General features: G+C 53.4%; 1 protein-coding gene across 2 annotated transcripts in view; it reads right to left on the bottom strand.

Annotated features, from left to right (window-relative positions):
• Positions 1-2,591: 2,591 nt before the first annotated feature.
• SETD2 (SET domain containing 2, histone lysine methyltransferase) overlaps positions 2,592-20,352 on the bottom strand; it is a 55,157-nt gene continuing 37,396 nt past the window's right edge. Inside the window, exons 13-21 of one of the 2 annotated variants that reach the window (XM_058830433.1) lie at positions 18,206-18,254; positions 17,540-17,720; positions 14,497-15,181; positions 13,286-13,420; positions 13,044-13,183; positions 11,319-11,430; positions 6,315-6,395; positions 5,654-5,755; positions 2,592-3,389 (exon numbers count right to left, since the gene is read on the bottom strand). In XM_058830433.1, the coding sequence (XP_058686416.1) occupies positions 3,228-3,389; positions 5,654-5,755; positions 6,315-6,395; positions 11,319-11,430; positions 13,044-13,183; positions 13,286-13,420; positions 14,497-15,181; positions 17,540-17,720; positions 18,206-18,254 (1,647 nt within the window). In that variant the 3' untranslated portion in view covers positions 2,592-3,227. Of the gene's footprint in view, positions 3,390-5,653; positions 5,756-6,314; positions 6,396-11,318; positions 11,431-13,043; positions 13,184-13,285; positions 13,421-14,496; positions 15,182-17,539; positions 17,721-18,205; positions 18,255-20,352 lie in introns of those variants that run through there. The other variant, XR_009276744.1, reaches the window with a different exon arrangement.

Genomic DNA, 20,352 nt, shown 5'->3' with positions numbered 1-20,352 from the left:
CCTCATTCCCTTTTGTGCCTCAGTTTCCCCTTTGTGCCTCAGTTTCCCCTCATCGCTCCTTAATTTCCCGTTTCCGTGCCTCAGTTTCCCTTTCTTTCACCTCGTTCCCTTTTGTGCCTCAGTTTCCCCCGTTTTCTCCCGTTCTCCCTTTTTGTGCCTCAGTTTCCCCTTCCCCCCCCCTCATTCCCCCCCCTCATTGTGCCTCAGTTTCCCTCAGGGGGTGACCCCCGAACCGGGGCTCTCCCCCCCGCCCCCCTCCAAGGGGAAACTGAGGCACGATATTCCGGTGTTTTTGGGGGGTTCCCGCAGGCGAGGCGGCGGCGCCGCTGCCCGAGGGGACCGCGGGGGTGTCGGGGGAGCCCCGGGTGACGCCGCCGGTGTCGGGGTCCCCCCCCGAGGCGCCCCCCGGGGACATCATCCCGCTCTACTGCGCGCTCCTGGCCGCGCTCGTCCTGGGGCTCCTGGCGTACGTGGCCTTCAAGTGGTGAGTGCGGGGCCGGACCCGGACCGGGACCGGAACCGGGACCCGAACCGGGACCGGGACCCTGACCCGAACCGGAACCGGGACCCTGACTGAGACCGGGACCCTGACCCTGACCCCGACCGGGACCGGAACCGGGACCGGGACCCTGACTGAGACCGGGACCCTGACCCTGACTGGGACCGGAACCGGGACCGGGGCCCTGAGTGAGACCGGGACCCTGACCCTGACCCCGACCGGGACCGGAACCGGGACCCTGACCCTGACTGAGACCGGGACCCTGACCCTGACCCCGACCCTGACCCGGACCGGTACCGGTACCGTGACCCTGACCGGTACCGGGGCCGCGCTGTCCCCGCAGCTGCCGCGGCTGCCGGAGGAGGCGGCAGCTGCACAAGGCCCGGGACGCGGGGGACGCCGAGAAACTGCGGGGGGACAGCGGCACCTGCGGGGAGCCCCAACAGCACCGTGAGAGACCCGGGACAGGGACACGGGGAGAGGGGACAGGGATTGGGACACGGGACAGGGACAGGGGACAGGGACAGGGGACAGGGACGGGACAGGGGCAGGGGACAGGGATTGGGACAGGGAACAGGGATTGGGACAGGGGACAGGGGACAGGGACAGGGGATAGGGGACAGGGGACATGGGGACAGGGATTGGGACATGGGACAGGGATTGGGACAGGGGACAGGGGGACAGGGGCTGGGGACAGGGGGACAGGGATTGGGACAGGGAACAGACAGGGGACAGGGGGAGAGGGGACAGGGGGACAGGGGACAGACAGCGGCACAGGGGGACAGCGGGACAGGGACAGCGGGACAGGGGACAGCGGGACAGGGGACAGCGGGACAGGGGGACAAGGGACAGGAGGACAGGGGGACGGGACAGCAGGACTGGGGGACAGGGGGACAGGACAGGGGGACAGGGGGACAAGGGACAGGGGCTGGGGGATTTGGGGAGGGTCAGGGTTTGGGGGTACCTGGGAATTTTGGGGTGGACGGGATGGGATGGGATGGGATGGGATGGGATGGGATGGGATGGGATGGGATGGGATGGGATCACTGGGATGAGATGGGATTTGGGATGAGGATGGGGATTGAATGGGATCACGGAGCGCCTGGATGGGATCGGGGAGCCCCCGCAGGGGCTCGGGGGTCCCGCACACCTCCCGGGGGGGGTTGGGAAGCTGCCCCGGGGGTCCCGGCAGGAGTTGCGGGAATTGCGGGAATTGCGGGAATTGCGGGAATTGCTGGAATTGCGGGAATTGCGGGAATTGCGGGGTGCTGAGCCCGTCTGTCCCCGCAGCGCCCCCCGAGCTCCCGCAGCGCCCGGAGGAGCCGGGAGAGCTGGAGCGGCTCCTGGAGCTGGGAGCGGCGGCTCCGGGCGATGTCACCTCCGCCGTGTGACACCCCCGGTGGCTCCGGGCGATGTCACCTCCGCCGTGTGACACCCCCGGCCGCTCCGGGCCGCGCTCCCGATTCCCGGGGGAAGTTTTTTTACGTGGCTTTTTGTACTTTTTTAGGGATTCTTGGGGGTGGGATGGTGGATGGGCATTAAAGGTGTCACCGGGTGCCACCAGCGTTTGTGTCCTCGGCTGTGTCCGTGCGTGTCCCGAGTGTCCCCAGGTGTCCCAGGTGTATCCCTGTGTCCCTTGAGTGTCCCCAGGTGTCCCGGGTGTATCCCTGTGTCCCCTGAGTGTCCCCAGGTGTCCCTTTGTCCCTGGAATGTGTCCTAAGGTGTCCACGAGTCACCAGGATCCGTGTCCTCGGTGTCCCCAGGATGTGTCTCGGGTGTCCCTCTGTCCCCACCCCCCTGTCCTTGGGGTCCCTGGGATGTCCCCACGTGGCCCGAGGAGGAGGAGGGGACACCCTGAAGATCCCAAGGTGGCACCGGGGACAGAAAAAGCCCCAAAACGCTCCCAGGTCACCCCAAACTTCCCTTCCCAGAGGCTCCAGATTCCCGGGAATGCTGAGGGTGACAGGAGCTCCCCAAAGGAGAGGGGACATCCCAAACCAGGTCCCCCTTGTGGCCCCACCCAGCCTCGATTTTGGGGTTTGGTTTGGGGTTTTTTTTTCTTTTATGTTTTTTTTTTCTTTTGATTTTTTTATTTTTTTCTCTTTTTTTTTCTCTTTTTTTTTTTTTCCTTTTTTTTTTACATAAAAAGTTCCGTAAAAATTGGATAAAGTAAAATGCTCGAAGCAGTAAAATCAATCTTATCAACATGGCCAGAAATCCGCAGTATTTACAGGGAAAAAACCTCGCAGAACCGAAAGTTAAAACCGAGGAAACAACCAAAAAAAATTCAAAATTAAAAATAAAATAAAAATAAAAATAAAATCCGGGAATAAGCCCCAAAATCAACATTCCCGTGGGATTGGCATTTTTGGGGCTGAAAGCAACAGGGGGGGAAAAAAAAAAGCAAATTATTATCAATATATTCACATATAGGTTAAAATATAATACAGAGTTTGGGAGCAGCGCCGGGAGAGCCGGGCTTGGGAAAGCCTGGATCGGGAGAAGCGGGCTCGGAAAAGCCCGGCTCATCCTCGGCGACGGGAACCAAGTTTTGTTTTCTTTAAAAAAACCCAAAATCCATCGTTGTCGGCATCATCAGAATAATAATAATAATAATAATAATAATTAATAATAATAATAAATTCACAGGTTGGTGGCTGGGAAGGCGAATCCCGCTGGGAATCGAGGCTCCCGAGGGCCGGGGGGATTTGTGTTGTTTTTCCAGGGGCTATTCCAGCTCCGTGTCCTCTTTGGGCTTGTAGAGGATCCCGAATTTCTGCATGTACTTCTTGATGTATTCCTTGGTTTTGTGTTTGACGTTCTCGTTGCACTCCAGGTCCTCGGGGTTCTTGCAGTACTTGAGCTCCTTGTTCATCACTCCGTGGGTCAGCTGTGGGCAGGAGGGAAAGGAGCGGGAATGCAGCGGGAATGCAGCGGGAATGTCACGGGAATGCAGCGGGAATGTCGCGGGAATGCAGCGGGAATGTTGCAGGAATGTCGCAGGAATATCACGGGAATGCAGCGGGAATGGCACGGGAATGGCACAGGAATGTTACGGGAATGCAGCAGGAATGTCGTGGGAACGTCACAGGAATATCACAGGAATATCGTGGGAATGTGGCGGGAATGTCGCGGGAATGCAGCAGGAATGCAGCAGGAATATTGTGGGAATGGCACAGGAATGTCGCAGGAATATTGTGGGAATGGCACAGGAATGCAGCGGGAATGATGCAGGAATGTCGCGGGAATGTCGCAGGAATATCACGGGAATATCATGGGAATGTTTTGGGAATGTCGCAGGAATATCATGGGAATGCAGCGGGAATGTCACGGAAATGTTGCGGGAATGCCGCAGGAATATCACGGGAATATTGTGGGAATGTCACAGGAATGCAGCAGGAACGTCATGGGAATGTCGCAAGAACGCAGCAGGAATGCAGCGGGAATGTCATGGGAATGCAGCGGGAATGGCAGGGGAATGTCATGGGAATGCAGCGGGAATGTCATGGGAATGCAGTGGGAATGTCATGGGAATGCAGCAGGAATGGCAGGGGAATGTCACAGGAATGCAGCAGGAATGTTGCAGGAATGTCGCAGGAATGCAGCGGGAATGCCGGAGTCAGGCCCGGAATTCCCGCTGAAATCCCCGGCTGCTCCCTGGGCTGCTGTGCTCCTACTTCCCAAATATCTCCTCTGATTTCCAAACATTCCCTAAGCCACTGTCCCATTATTCCTGAAATATTCCCTAAATATTCCTAAAATATTTCCCAAATATTCCCTAAATATTCCTGAAAGATTCTTCAAATATTCCCCAAATATTCCTAAAACATTCCCCAAATATTCCTGAAATACTGCCCAAATATTCCCCAAATATTCCTCAAATATTCCCCAAATATTCCCCAAATATTCCCTAAATATTCCCCATTATTCCCCAAATATTCCCTAAATATTCCTAAAATATTCCTGAAATATTCCATAAATATTCCTGAAATATTGCCCAAATATTCCTAAAATATTCCCCAAATATTCCCTAAATATTTGTCAGTGTTCCCTCAGTATCTGCTGTTCTTTTCCAAACATTCCCAAATTATTTTCCTGTTACTCCCCAAGTATTTCCTGTTATTCCAAATATTCCCTATAACTCCCTAAATTACTTTCCTATTACTCCCCAAATATTCCCCAAATAATTCCTAATATTCAATTTTTTATTATTTCCCAAATATTCCCTAAAGATTTCCTATTTTTATGCCAATATTTGCAATAATTCCCCAAATATTTCCCATTATTCCCAAACAATCCCTAAATTATTCTCCTATTGTTGCCCAGATATTCCCCAAATATTTTCTATTATTCCCCAAATATTCCCCCCTCAGCCCTGTATTCCCAAATTCCCTCGTGTTCCCAACTCCTTGACCCCCGTGTCCCTGTGTCCCCTCCATCCTTGGTGCCCCACTTCCCAAATTCCAATGATCCTGCGCTCTCCATGTCCCCACTTCCCAAATTCCAATGATCCTGCACTTTCCATGGCCCCACTTCCCAAATTCCAATGATCCTGCACTTTCCATGGCTCCACTTCCCAAATTCCCGTGATCCTGCACTCTCCATGGCCCCACTTCCCAAATTCCCGTGATCCTGCACTTTCCATGGCCCCACTTCCCAAATTCCCGTGATCCTGCACTCTCCATGGCCCCACTTCCCAAATTCCCGTGATCCTGCATTTTCCATGGCCCCACTTCCCAAATTCCAATGATCCTGCACTTTCCATGGCCCCACTTCCCAAATTCCAATGATCCTGCACTTTCCATGGCCCCACTTCCCAAATTCCATATGCCCGTGTCCCCATATTCCCATATCCATATCCCCATGCCCATAATCCCATGTCCCACATCTCCGTGTCCCCATATTCCCATATCCATATCCCCATGCCCCATATCCATGTCCCCATATCCATGTCCCCACATTCCCATATCCATGTCCCACATCCCCGTGTCCCTGTACCCTCCATGTCTCCATGTCCCCGTACCCCGTGTGTCCCCATGTCCCTGTGCCTCTGGATCCACGTGTTCCCAAATCCTTGTGTTCCCACGTCCTTGGATCCCAGGTCCCTGTGTCCCCCACATTCCCACATTCCCACATTCATTCCCGCATTCCCACCTTTCGTGCCAGGTGTTTGAAGTCCTCGGTGGTGGTGATCCGGCCCACCTTGCAGTCGGGTTTCCGGTACGGATTCAGGCACTGCACGATGAACTGGGACATCTGCGGGAGACAGCGCTGGATCCCATCCCATCCCATCCCACTCATCCCATCCCACTGATCCCATCCCATCCCATCCCACTGATCCCATCCCATCCCATCCCATCCCATCCCACTGATCCCATCCCATCCCATCCCATCCCACTCATCCCATCCCACTGATCCCATCCCATCCCACTGATCCCATCCCATATCCCATCCCATCCCATCCCATCCCATCCCATCCCATCCCATCCCACTGATCCCATCCCATCCCATCCCATCCCATCCCATCCCATCCCACTGATCCCATCCCATCCCATCCCATCCCATCCCATCCCATCCCATCCCATCCCATCCCATCCCATCCCACCGATCCCATCCCATCCCATCCCATCCCATCCCATCCCATCCCATCCCATCCCATCCCATCCCATCCCATCCCATCCCATCCCACCGATCCCATCCCATCCCACTGATCCCATCCCATCCCATCCCATCCCATCCCATCCCATCCCATCCCATCCCATCCCATCCCATCCCATCCCATCCCATCCCATCCCATTCCCGGATTATCCCTCACCTCTTTCCTGAACACCTCCTTGCTTTTCTTGGCCAGCTCGCTGGACGTGTCGGCTTCCGCCGTCTTGGGCTTCTTGGAAGACTGGAGAGGGGAAAGGGGGATGGAAAATCTGGGAATGCGGGATGGAAACGCTTCCCTGCTCCAGCCCCGGGCACAGCGCTCCCGTCCCAGCCAGGCAGCGCTTCCAGCCCTTCCCAGGGAGATTCCCAGTCCATTCCCAGGGAGATTCCCAACCCCTTCCCAGGGAGATTCCCAATCCATTCCCAGGGAGATTCCAGCCCTTCCCAGGGAGATTCCAACCCCTTCCCAGGGAGATTCCAGCCCTTTCCCAGGGAGATTCCCAGTCCATTCCCAGGGAGATTCCCAGCCCCTTCCCAGGGAGATTCCAGTCCATTCCCAGGGAGATTCCAGCCCTTCCCAGGGAGATTCCAGCCCCTTCCCAGGGAGATTCCAGCCCCTTCCCAGGGAGATTCCCAGTCCATTCCCAGGGAGATTCCCAGTCCATTCCCAGGGAGATTCCAGCCCCTTCCCAGGGAGATTCCCAGTCCATTTCCTGGGAGATTCCAACCCTTTCCCAGGATGATTCCCAACCCTTTTCCTGGGAGATTCCCAGCGTTCCCAGGGAGATTCCCAGCCCAATGCCAGCACACTCCCCACTCCAATCCAGGTCTATCCCAGCCTGATCCCAGTGAGCTTCCAAGCCCATTCCAGCACATTCCTCAACCCATTCCCAAGATCCATCCCAGCCCAAGGCCAGCACATTTCCCAGCCTGATCCAGGTACAATTCCCAGACAAATGCCAGCACATTCCCACCCCAAACCAGGGATTTCCCAGCCTGGTCCCATCAGCTTCCCAGCCCACTCCTGGTGCTCTTCCCAGCCTGATCCTGGGAAACTTCCCAGCTTGTTCCTGGTGAGCTTCCCAGTGAATCCCAGTGAATCCCAGCCTTATCCCAGGAAACTTCCCAGCTCGTTCCTGGTGAGCTTCCCAGCCCAGTCCCACTCCACACCCCAAATTCCCGTTTTCCCAGCCCAATCCCAGGGATCTCCCCATCCCGATGCCGGCTCCTTGCCCTGATCCAGGCACAATTCCCGGTCTGATCCCGGCACATTCCCAGCCCAGTCCCAGCATTTCCCAGCCTTGCTCCTGGCACAATCCCCAGCTCGTTCCTGAAACATTTCCCAGCCCAATCCTGGCACAATTCCCAGCACGCTCCTGGCCTGGGAGGCACAGGGACCACTCCTCGCTCTTGTTTTCTTTGGAAAAAAAGCTGGAAAAAGAGCAGGAATGGCTCCTGGGGCTGGTCCATAGTGGGAGCAATCCCTGTGCCGATGGATTTCCTCCAGGAATTCCCTGGGAGGGCTGGGGCCCCCCACAAGCATTCCCAGGGATTATCTTCAGCTACAGTCAGGATAAAGGGAATTTTCTGGGAATTTCTGGCTGTTTCCCTGAGCACTGATCCCTGATTTACTCCCGGAGGAGAATCCGCCCCGGAGCCCATCCCCTCCCGCCGGATCCACTCCCACCTCCCACATCCCGAGATCTCCTTGGAGCCCAGGGAGGGAAAAGCAGAATCCCTGCACCGGTTTTTTGGGATCCAGCTCATCCCAACTTGGATTGCAAGGGTGGGAAGAGCAAATGGATTTGTTAAAGGTTTGGAATGCTGGGGGAGGTTTTCCCTGCTCCTTCTTCTCTTTGTTGATGTCCCAAGATTTCTTTTCATTAAAAAAAAATCCCACTTTTTAAAAGGATTTAACATGGAAAAAAAAGCTGGAAAAATTCCCTTTTGATCCCTAAAATCATGCCTGGCTGGAGTGCAGAGCTGCAAATCCTGGGAGCGAAGGGATGGGGTGGGAATCAGCTGTGCCAGAGGGCCGGGAATGGGAATGGGGATGGGAATGGGGATGGGAATGGGGATGGGAATGGGAACGGGGATGGGAATGGGAATGGGGATGGGAATGGGAATGGGAATGGGGATGGGGATGGGAATGGGAACAGGGATTGGGATGGGGATGGGGATGGGAATGGGGATGGGAATGGGAACGGGGATGGGAATGGGGATGGGATGGGATGGGAATGGGGATGGGAATGGGAATGGGGATGGGAATGGGGAGCAGATGGCTCCAGATGGGTTAGCCTGCAGCGCTCCATCAGCAAACCCTTCATCATTCCCAAACCCCTCGTCATTCCCAAACCCTTCCCAAATCCAACATTCCCAAACCCCTGACACTCCCAAACACTTTGTCATTCCCAAATCCCTCCCAAACCCCTCGTCATTCCCAAGCCCTTCCCTAACCTGACATTCCCAAGCCCTTCATCCTTCCCAAACTCTTTGTCATTCCCAAACTCCTTGTCCTTCCCAAACCCCTGGTAATTCCCAAACCCCTTCTCCATCCCAAATCCTTCTCCAATCCCTTCTCCATCCCAAATCTTTCTCCACCAATCCCTTCTCCATCCCAAATCTTTCTCCACCAATCCCTTCTCCATCCCAAATCCTTTCTCCATCACCAATCCCTTCTCCACCCAAAAACTCTTCTCCATGAAACCCTTCTCCATCCCAAATCCTTCTCCACCAATCCCTTCTCCATCCCAAATCCTTCTCCAATCCCTTCTCCATCAAAAATCCTTCTCCACCAATCCCTTCTCCATCCCAAATCCTTTCTCCATGACCAGTCCTTTCCCCACCCAAAAACTCTTCTCCACCAATCCCTTCTCCCTCCAAATCCTTCTCCAATCCCTTCTCCATCCCAAATCCTTCTCCACCAATCCCTTCTCCATCCCAAATCCTTTCTCCATCACCAATCCCTTCTCCACCCAAAAACTCTTCTCCATGAATCCCTTCTCCACCAATCTCTTCTCCATCCCAAATCCTTCTCCACCAATCCCTTCTCCATCCCAAATCCTTCTCCATCCCAAATCCTTCTCCAATCCCTTCTCCACCCCCACCCTTCCCCATCCAACCCCTCTCCATGTGGGATGAGGGTAGGAATCGGTGTTGGGATTGGCAGGGAAAGATGAGGAGGAGGAGGAGGAGGAAGGAAAACTCCATTTCCAAGCTCCCCCTCGTGCCAAGGTGCCAATTCCTCCTTGGAGAATCCTTCCCGATTTTAGGCTAAAATTCCATTCTGGATTTATTTTGATATCAAACCCTCCTTATCAAGGCCTTCCTCCCTCGCCTCTCCAAAGCCAAATCCCATAATCCAAAGGCTGCCAGGAAAACTAACGCAGGAAAATCCCCCGGAAAGGTGGGAAAATCCCCATTTTCCAGCCTCTGGAGGAGACGGGAATGGAGCAGCCACAAAGATGGGGGGAAAAGCAGCCTGGGATGGGATCAAGAATCCAGGAAAACTGGGATTCTCTTTTCCAGCAGCTGGGATCTGCTCCACTGACACCAACCTTTCCATGGAGCAGGGACAAACCCATCCCAAATCCAAGCTTTTTCCATCTAAAAGGATGCAAAACCTTCAGCATCCAGCCCAGCGTTGCTGCTGGGCCACTCCCTCAGGAAAGCTGTTTTCCAAGGGAAAAATGGGATTTTGAGTGTTCTTTAAGGGAATGGTGATTCCTGCTCCTCTTGTGCTTTTCCATCAGGATCCTCCCCCACAGCCCGGGAACACTGGGAATAGCAGCGGCAGCTGTCGGATGCTGGGGGTTTCATCCCTCCTGGGTGGGTTTAATCCACCATGGGAAAGGTGTGGGGTGGAGAGGAGGATAAAAAATCCCAGGAATGCAGTTGTAATGTCAGGGTGGAACGGCCATGGGAATTCACTGCCAGGAAAAAATCCGACCTTCCGGCCATCCTGGCCCAGAAAAAAAGGAATGGAAAGCTCTGGAGTGAGCAGGAACCACCTCAGCCTGAGGTCAGGAATGAGGGATTCAGGGAAATTCAGGGATTTGGGGTTTGGAGTGAGCAATAAAAGCTGGAAGGAGCAGCCGGTTCACGGCTGAGGTGAAACCCTTGGATGGCCACCTCGGCTCCTCTTTATCCCGATTTATGGGATAAAATCCCACATTTCTGGAATCACCTTCCCCTGCTGCTCCCTCTGCTGTGCAGGCAGCATCAAGACCCTCAGAATTCCATAGGAAAACAACTCCCAAGCTGGAATTTCCTCACTCAGCAGAGCCCAACCTTCTCCCCAGCACCCCGTTCCCATCCCAGGGATGTTCCCAAACATCTCCAAGCCGCTCTCCACCACTGAACTTCAGCTCATCCCTCCACAGGGATGCATTTCCCAGCTAATCCAGCTCCAAAATTCCCTCTGGAGCATCCAATTAACGTTTTCTCGCTCATTCCCAATATCCTTCGACAATATTTGCAACCCCAAGATTCCTGGAATATCAGGGAATGTTGTGGGATAAATGTGACGCTGATCCAGGGATAAGAATCCTTGAAAAGGCTTCCCTGGATTCCTCTGTGGAAGCAGCAGAGCGGGGAGTGCCAGCTCTGAGCTCATTTTCCAATTAACTTTTTTTTTCCAGGGAGATAAATATTTGTCCGTGATTTTGCCGGAGTGAACTGGCCAGGATTCCTGGCTGGAGCACTCGGAGGCGTTCCGGGAACGGGATTAACCCTTGGGATCCTGGCAGCACAGGGAAAGGCAACAGCAGCAGCCACGTGGGATGTTCCTGGGTGCTGCAGGATGGACAACACCTCCAGGAAAACCCTGGGAATGTGGGAGCACCCAAGCAGCGGGAGAACCGATTCCTTTCTTTCCATGGATTTTCCCCAGCTTTTTAAGGAATCAGGAATGTATGGGAAAGGCTCCTGAGCCACACCCTTAGTTTATCCTTTTTCGGTGTTATTCCCCCTCATTCCCATTTTTCTGGCCAGCTCCACACAGAGGTTGGAATTCCAGGGAACTCCGGTGTCGGTGGCGGAACAGCCGAGCCCCGAGCGCGGCCAACGGAGCCACCCCAAAGGATCCGGGGTCACTTCTGTCCCCTGGGATTTGGAGCTCCCAAATCCCCAGGGATCCCCCATCCCAAGGATTCCTGTCCCTCACCTTCATGGGGTTCTCGTCGTACGTGGGGGTCCCGAGGTCCATCTCGGCCTCGTGCTCCAGGCTGGCCTCGTCCCCGGGGCTGTCCCAGGTGGGAGGATCCCACTGGGTTTGTCTGGAGGGAGGAAAACAGATCCAGGTCACCTCCTGGGAAAAACCGGGAGCAGCTCACGGATCGTGTCACCGACCGGGACATCCGGGTTCCGTCAGCCAGCGGAATTCCCGACAGGTGGAATCCCCGGCCTCGCTCTTAACTCGGAGGTTTCCAAGTTGGGGAAGGTTAAAATGAGCAGGAAGAAGTGAAAAAATGGGAATCTGCAGCATTTCCCACCACGGTGACGCTGTGGGATCAAGGGATGCTCATCACAGGGATGGAATTCCCAGCATGGAAAGGTGGGAACATCCCACCAAGGCTCCCTTGGGTCTCCTCAGCTCATCCCGAGACTTCCAAACAATTCACCAATTCCTGCTCCACCCGTTTGGATTCCAGGTGTTTGAAGGGAAGGGAGCAGGGAGGAATCCAAAAGGGAGATGGAAAAGATTCATGGAAAAGATTCATGGATGCAAGGAAAAGTGTGCAGGGAACACAAACTGCCAGCAGGAAAAGGGTATGGAAGACATTATTCCTGCTTATCCCCATGGATTCTCGTGGATATCCCATGGAGTTGGGAGATTTAAAAGTCCTTTTCAGAAGCTTAAAATTCATTTTAATTCCAGGTAAATTCATTAGGGATTGATCCAAGACCTGGTTCTTTCCAAAACCGATGGGAAAGGTGTAGGAAAAACCTTGGGAAAATCACATTTGTGCCAGGGGAAGTTCAGGTTGGATATTGGGAAAACTCCTTGATGGAAAAGGTTGTCCCTGGAGAGAGGTGGGGCGCCCATCCCGGAGGGATGTTGGAGTCTGGGATACAGAGTGTGTGCCCTTGTTCCTCATACTTAGTTTTAAGATCCAGAAAAACACTGAATTTTATATAATATAAAATTAATGAGCATGTTTTCACGGTGATACATGAGAATAAATGTTAAAATTAGATGGAAAAAGCTCAAAGTGTGAGTGTGTAGATCAGAAAGTTTTCTTAAATCACTGAGTGAAAAAGTTTGGATAACAGGAGACAAGATTAAGGATTTAGGGTGTTGTCCCTTGTCCTTCTTTCTTCATCATGTTCTTCTCCTCGAGGTTTTTGGGTGAAAGTGATTGCACAGAAAATGCTGCAGTGAAGCACAGAGGTGATGGGTCATTGGGTCATTAAGAAAATTAATATACGTGTCTATTGTTAATTGGGTAAAAATAGGTATAAAGATAAAAGAACTGCGTATTTTGGGGCCATTTTGTGCATCAGACACAAAGTGAGCCATCTTCTGAGTGTTGTACCATCAGAAGAAAGAAATGTACCGGATTGCAAAGATTAACCTTGTGCAGCCAGCCTAGAAAAACCTGTGAAGTTTTGTGATGACCTTTTAATAAACATGAGAAACAAGATTCTAACGAGCTCGGGAGTTTTCTTTGAATCATAAGAACTGAGATAAGCAGGGCTCCCCATGAGGGAGGATCCCAAAAGAATTCAATCCAAAAGAAGCTGAGAAATCCAGGAAGAGACAGAAAAATACAGAAGAAATGCAGCAGAATCAGAGAAACAGAAAAATGATTTTTTTAGAGAGAAGTTACACCTCTGATCCCCGTGGATGTGGCACTTGGGGACAGGGCTTGGTGACATCCCCACTCACCTGGTGACCACGTGGTAGTAGTAGATCTTCCCCTCGGGATCCCGCGCTGTTTTCCAGTTGGGAGGGAGGACGATGGTTTTGGGTTTGGGAGGGGAAGGCGGAGGCAGATCCAGGAGGTTGTTGGTGACCACCAGCTCCGGCTGCAAACGGAGAAGAACGGAGAGAACGTGGTGAGGGCTCGCCAGAGGTGCCCTGGGCAGCTCTTTATCCCACGGGAAAACCCTTGGGAAATGGATGCTCACCTGCTGGATGGGCTGGGGCTGCCCGGCCGCCACGATGGCGGTGACGGCGGCGGGGGGCTGCACGATGACTCCCTGCGGATGAGCCGTGTAGATCTGCTGGCCCTGGATGTACTGGAGACCCGGCTGGGCGTAGCTCTGCAACAGGGAACCACGCTCAGCTGCTTCTCCCAAAAAAACCTCAACAGCAGGAGAGCAGATCCCACCAGGCCAGGCTGCTCCCAGTCCCATCCAGCCTGGCCTCCGACACCTCCAGGGATCCACGGATCCTCTGGGAATTCCATCCCAGCCCCTCCCCACCTTCCCAGCCAGGAATTCCTTCCTGATATTATCCTGAGATAATATATTTTTTGTAATATAATTAATTCTGGGAGTTGCAGACTCCACTTCCAAAAGCCGGTGGAAGTCGAGCTCCCACATCCACGTTTTACTCATTTACTCAGCTTTTATCCACAAATCTCCCTTCAACAGTCAAAAAAACCAAAATATTCCTGCAAACTTGCAAATTCCTGATTGGCTCCAACAACTGTGGAATCATCATCCCTGGATGTGTTCAATATTGCCCATCCCTGGATCTGTTCAAGATTCCCCCATCCTGGGACGTGTCCAGGATCCCCCATCTCAGGATGTTCCCAATATTCCCCATCCCTGGATTTGTTCAGGATCCCCCATCCCTGGATGTGTTCAGTATTCCCCATCCCTGGATGTTCTCAATATTCCCCATCCCAGGATGTGTTCAGGATCTCCCATCCCTGGATGTTCCCAATATTCCCCATCCCTGGATTTTTTCAAGATCCCCCATCGCTGGATGTTCTCAATATTCCCCATACCTGGATTTGTTCAGGATCCCCCCATCCCTGGATGTTCTCAATATTCCCCATCCCTGGATGTTCCCAATATTCCCCATCCCTGAATTTGTCCAGGATCCCCCATCCCTGGATGTTCTCAACATCTCCCATCCCTTGGAATGTCCAAGGCCAGGTTGGACAGGAATTGGAGCAATCTCCAAACTGGAGAAGGCGTGGAACTGGATTCTCTTCAAGGTTCCATCCCACCCCACGCATTCCAGCACTCCACGATTCTCCAGAAAAAACCCTGGAAAATCTGCTTTTCTCCTCCTCTTGGGCAGGAAGAGCGAAGAAGATCCTCCAATAAGAGAAACACAGCGTGAGCAACTCCGAGTGGAGTCTCTGGGAACGTCCAGCTGGAATTACCTGGACGATGGGCGGGGTGGTCTGCGAGTAGGGCGAGGTGACTCCGTAGACGGTCTGGCAGGTCTGGCCCTGGTAGTAGATGGCGGGCTGGGACTGTGCCGGGGAGTAGGGCTGCTGGACAGCCACCGGCTGCTGCCCGGAATCCCACACCCCGTAACTCTGGCTCTGCACCGCCGCCCCGGCCGCCGCCACCGGCAGCACGGCCACGTTGGCCTCCTGGTGCACCACGGCGTCGCTCTGCGCCACGTACTGCGGCGCCGTCACCTCCATGGCCGCGGCGGCGGCCACGTGCTGCACCACGGGCACCGGCTGCGGGGCGCTGAGCGCCGGCTCCGCCGCCGGCCCCGCCAGAGTCTGGGAATGCTCGAATCCCGCCGGAGAACACATGGAGTCCATGCTGGGCGTGGGCAGCAGCACCTTGCCGGCGTTGGGGTTGCTGGGATCCACGTAGGCCTGCATGGGGTAGCCTGGAGGGTATCCCATGAAGCTGTGGTGGGGAGTTCCGTAGCCCATGGAGTCGTAGGGAAGCGGGGACGTCATTCCCAAGTTTTGGAGCTGCTGTTGTTGTTTCTGGGCTTCCCGTTGGGCCACCTCCTGCTCGAAGAGCTTGCGGCGCTCCTCCGTGGACAGCTTGTTGCGGTCCTTGGGCCGGACTTTCTTCTTGGAAGATGCTGGGGTGTCGTACCTGGAGAGGGGGAACGGGAAAACCCCACGTGAGGCCTCAGGAAGCTGCGGGCCCTTCCCTGCTGCTCCAGGGACAGTGGGAAAACATGGAATGCCCAACAACAGCGTGAATTCCCAACAACATCCCCTCTTCTCCAGCTGTAGAGAAACAGCCACCAATCCTGCTCATCCACAGGGAGCCTGGGATGAGCAATCCCAATGGATTGGCCAACCACAAGTTGTCTGGAGCAGCTGCTCCGGGATACCTGGAGAGGGAGGGAACATCTCCAAGAGAACCCAAGGAAAAGTCACCAAGTGCAGGATATCCCGAACAGGCCCTGCTGGAAACACTCTGCCGTGTTTTCCCAAAGCAGCACAAATGAGGAATTTCCAAGAGGTTCCCAAACAGGAGCAACCTTCCCTCCCCAGATTCCAGAGCTGGGGTGAGAATTCCATCTTTCTAGTCCAGAACCTCCAGATGGGAGCTGCAGACACAGCAAAGAACAAGGGAATCACGAGCAGCACATTCCTGCTTGGAATTCTGCTCGTTCCCACACCGCAGCTCCAGCTTCAAAATATAATGGTGTGGATGGGGTTTGTTTTAATTCCTTAAGAGTTTTCATCCCAAAACACACAGCAGCTGGAGGGATTTTTCCAGGGAATTAAAGGAGGAGGCGGGGGGGGAAAAAAAAAAGCCTAAGGACTTTGATCAAAGCCCAGCCGAGGAAAATTTCAGATCAAAGGTGGATATTTCCAGACGTTATGAGTGTGGTAAAACTGGGATTACAAGGAAAAATGCTTTGCAGCCTTAATAGAATGGGTTCTACAAAGCATCCAGGATATTCTCCCTATATTCTGTGTTCCTGGGATCCATTTACATATCAAAAGCACATTGCTACCAACGGATCCGCCGGAGCCGTTTCCTGGCATTCCCAGAGGAGCTGCAGGATCTGTTAATGGGAACCTCATTGCTGGGAGGAGTTTGATTTCCCTAATTAAAGTCTTTCCTGGCACTGCCTGGAGAGTTTGGAAGAGAAGCAGCTGCCATGGAGGGAGTGGGAAGGAGGAAACCGAGGGTTTCGTGTTCCTTCCTCCATCTATTTTGTTATTTTCCCTATGAAATTCCTGGGATAACAAAGAGGGATGCTCAGAGTGGGGAGAACATTCCCAGAGAAGGAATTTGGTCCTTCACCGACAAGGCGCAGGGGGAAGAGCCAGAGCAGCAACTCCTCACCCAAAAAACGCTTGTTCTGTTTAAAACGAGCCCAAAAAATCCAGGATTTACTTCCTGGGGATGTTTCCAGCCTCGTTAGAGAGGGACAGATTTCCATCTGCATTTTTTTTATCCAGATGTTTCCAACTTTCCCAGCTCGGCTCAACATGAGGTTTCCTCGTCTGGCTGACTCGGCACCAATTGTTCCCTAATTATGGAGTGGCTTTGAGAGGGACAGCAGAGCAGTGCCTTCTTCAAAGGAAATTCCAGGGGATTTCTGCTGCCTTTAACACCATCTCCAGCCTCTCTCAACTGCAAGACATGGAATATTTTCCTTCTCTTCACTCGGTCAAGGAAAGTTTGGGAGACACAAATCCTGGTTTGGGCACTGCTCCCTCCTGTAGAGGCAGGGATTGATTGCTCCAAGTTCAGAATAATTCCCAACACACTGGGAAGAGCTGGAGCAGGAGAAGGGAATGGGTTTTGAGGGATCCGGGGAGCTCTTTGTGTTAGGAGGGCTGCAATACTGGAATTCCTGGATTCCCTGTTCCCAGCACAGTGGGAAGAGCTGGAGCAGGAGAAGGGAATGGGTTTTCAGGGATCCGGGGTGCTCTTTGCATTAGGAGGGCTGCAATCCTGGAATTCCCTGATTTCCCATTCCCAGCACATTGGGAAGAGCTGGAGCAGGAGAAGGGAATGGGTTTTGAGGGATCCAGGGAGTTCTTTGTGTTAGGAGGGCTGTATCCTGGAATTCCCAGATTCCCCATCCCTGGAAGTGCCCCAGGCCGGGTTGGACGGGGCTTGGAGCAGCCTGGGACAGTGGGAGGTGTCCCCATGGCTCAGGGTGGGACTGGAGGGGCTTTAAGGTCCTCCCAACCCAAACCATTCCATGATCCCTAATTTCTGTGCAGGAACAGAAATTCCAGCCTCCCTCATTTCCCACCTCATTCCCAAAACACGCCTGAAGACGGAGGTGAAGAAACCACCAACACCAGGAACCACCCAACTCCCACCAGGATGGAATCTCACCACCAGAATTCCTCCAGGGGAAAACTCCCTTCCCCAGCCCTGGGGGATCCCAAAGATCTCCAGGACCGTTTTTCCTGGAGATTTTACCCAGGGATGTGGCAGATCCCTGGAATGTGGCAGCTCCCTGCCACCACTTGCCTGTCCTCCGGCCTCTTTGTGCCCCGCTCGTAGGCGGAGGACGGAGGGGACAGGGAATCTCTCCGTCTCTTCCTCTCCTTGCTCTGGCTCTGCCGCTCTGGATCCCGCTCTCGGCTCAGGATGGGATTCTTGGGAGTGGGGGTCTGATCCCGGAGCCCGGCCGTCTCTCTCCCACGGTCAGCTGTTGGGAAAACCGGGAAAAGGGAGGGAATGTTTCTAATTTGGGTATTGAGAGCTCCCCTCTCTTAGCACCAGGGTTGTGCCAGGGAACATTCAGGTTGGATATTGGGAATATTTCTCATGGAAATGGTTGTCAGGGGCAGGGCAAGGGTTGAGTCCCCATCCCTGAGGGATTTAAAAGCCACGTGGAGGTGACACCTGGGGACACAGATCAGTGGTGGTGGCCTTGGCAGTGCTGGGGGATGCTTGGACTTGATCTTGGAGGGATTTTCCAAGCTCACCAATTCCATGATTTTAATTCCAGTTTGCTCCAGATCACCCTCGGGGCTCCATCTGCCCCCACCCACCGCTGGGATTATCCCCCCTATTCCCAGGAGGAGGAACCAGGATGTTCTGGAGCCAGAACATCCTTTGACATTCCGAACCGGGAAAATAAAGCGGTTCCATGGGAGCAGAGGAAAAGATGGGAAAAAGGTGAGGACTTACCACTGTTCTCCTTTTCTGCTTGGCTCTTCTTCGGGATGCGATAAACCTCCTGTGGAAAAGCCACGAGCAGGGTCACAAATCCAGCTGCTCCCAAAACCACCCCAAACAGCCCAGAATCCCATAAAACACACATTTACAGGAAACCACCCAAAAAGGGTCTTTTGAAGGAAAAGTTCTGGGGTTTTTCTGGTGCTTTCCATATATTTCCTCTGCTCCGTGTTTGATTTTTGATGGATTTTGGTGGAATTTTGGGCCAAGGCAGAGCTGTAAGGTGTCCATGGAAGTGTCCCACCAGCAGCTCCCATTGTCCCTGTCCTGCTCTCCAAGGCAGTTGGAAAAGACCCAGGAAGGAGCAGGGAGCTGGGCTTGGTGATTCCAACAGATCCCTTCCCACTGGAGATATTCCAAGGTTCTGTGATCCCGGCTCTGGTGGCCAACATCTGCTCCCCCTGCTCATGGAGCGGCCCTGGGCTTCTCCCAGCTCCTGACACCGGGCACAGGGTCACATTCCCATGGTGTTCCCAAGGTCTGGAGTTGGATGTGGGAGCATCCCAAGGGAAATGAGCAGGAGGAGCAGGCCCAGCTCCGAGCGACGCCTTCGAGCAGGGACCTGCTGAAGCTGCTGAGATCGGACACCAACGCCCAGCCCGGCCTCACCGGCAGCCAGATCCAAACCTCTGCTCATCCAGCTCCTCCCTCAGCTCAGGAGGAACCTGGAGAGACCCAGAGGAGACCCTGGAGCCAGGCTGGGAGAGCTGGGAATGTTCCCCTGGAGAGGAGAAGCTCCAGGGACACCTCAGAGCCCCTTGCAGGGCCTGAAGGGGCTCCAGGAGAGCTGGAGAGGGACTGGGGACAAGGGATGGAGGGACAGGACACAGGGAATGGCTCCCACTGCTTGGATGGGATATTGGGAAGGAATTCCTGGCTGGGATGGAATTCCCAGAGCAGCTGTGGCTGCCCCTGGATCCCTGGAAGTGCCCAGGGCCAGTCTGGGATCAGGTTTGGAGCAGCCTGGGACAGTGGGAATGTCCCTGCCATGACAGGGATGGAATGGGATGATCCTGAAGGTCCTGGCAGCTCCAGGGTTGGAGATGACACCGTGGGAAGAAAGGGAAGAAGAGCTGGGAATGAGGATCAGAACTTCCCTCAACCCCCCAGGACTGGGCAGGAACAACTCTTCCCACGTCATGGAACCCTCCCATGCAGAAATGAGGTTTATTGGAACTTTTCCGTGCTCCCTTGGATTGTTGGCATTCCCAGTGTAAATCCCATTTTACCTCAGCGATGCTCACAATCCTACAGAGGTTTTACAGTATTCCAAGTGCTGGAAGGGTGGGGGAAAAAAGCCCATTTTTGTTTAATTTCAGCTTCTATCAAGCCCTTGCTCTGCTCCCTTCCTGAAGGAATACAGTATTCCCAAGAATTCCCAGTTATTTCCAGCAGAATGTGATGAAGCAGATGGTTTGTGCCTGATGGAGCATCCCTGATGGACAGCAGCTGCATCCCAAAATAAAAACCACCCCATGAAATCATAAAGGAGACGCTCAGTTTAACACAAATAAATTGTTTTGGGGAGCTGTGATGACATTCCAGCTTTTCCCAGGGTACCTTCCCTAAAATATCCTTTCATTTAGGCACTGGATGAGGCAGAGTGGGAAAGAAGATGGATTCAACTCTTCCTGGGGGATAAACGTTGCTCCAATTGGGAATTTAAAGCTTCCACACACTCAGAAATGTGGAGTTTACCTTGACTCGACTCTCAGATTTTACACAAAATCCTCTTTTTTTTTTTTCTTAATTCCTCGAGTTTTTAAAGCTTTTTGGGAATTAATTAATGGGTGGCTCAAGGGGCTCATTAACAACGTGTCCACCCCCAGCCCTGGATGGGCTAAAAATGAGAATTTCCTTTAGCAAAAAAAAAAAAAGGGAAGGAGAAGAAACCCCGCTGTGGTTTGTCCACGAGGCAAAACCACTTCAAAAGTGCTGCTGCTGGCTAAAAAAAAAGGGATTTGGGCCAAGATTTTTAAGTTTTTAAAGATATTTTTGCTATTCTGGGAGCCCAAACACAGCACGTGGAGTTTGAAGCATCTGTAAAAAAGAGAAGCATTAAAATTCCCTAAAAATGCCCTTTTAATTAAAGTTTTTTA

The sequence above is a fragment of the Poecile atricapillus genome, chromosome 2 (assembly GCF_030490865.1).
Source record: "Poecile atricapillus isolate bPoeAtr1 chromosome 2, bPoeAtr1.hap1, whole genome shotgun sequence".
Lineage (NCBI taxonomy): Eukaryota > Metazoa > Chordata > Aves > Passeriformes > Paridae > Poecile > Poecile atricapillus.
The sequence above is the reverse complement of the archived record's forward strand: the minus strand, read 5'-3'. Positions and strand labels throughout refer to the sequence as shown.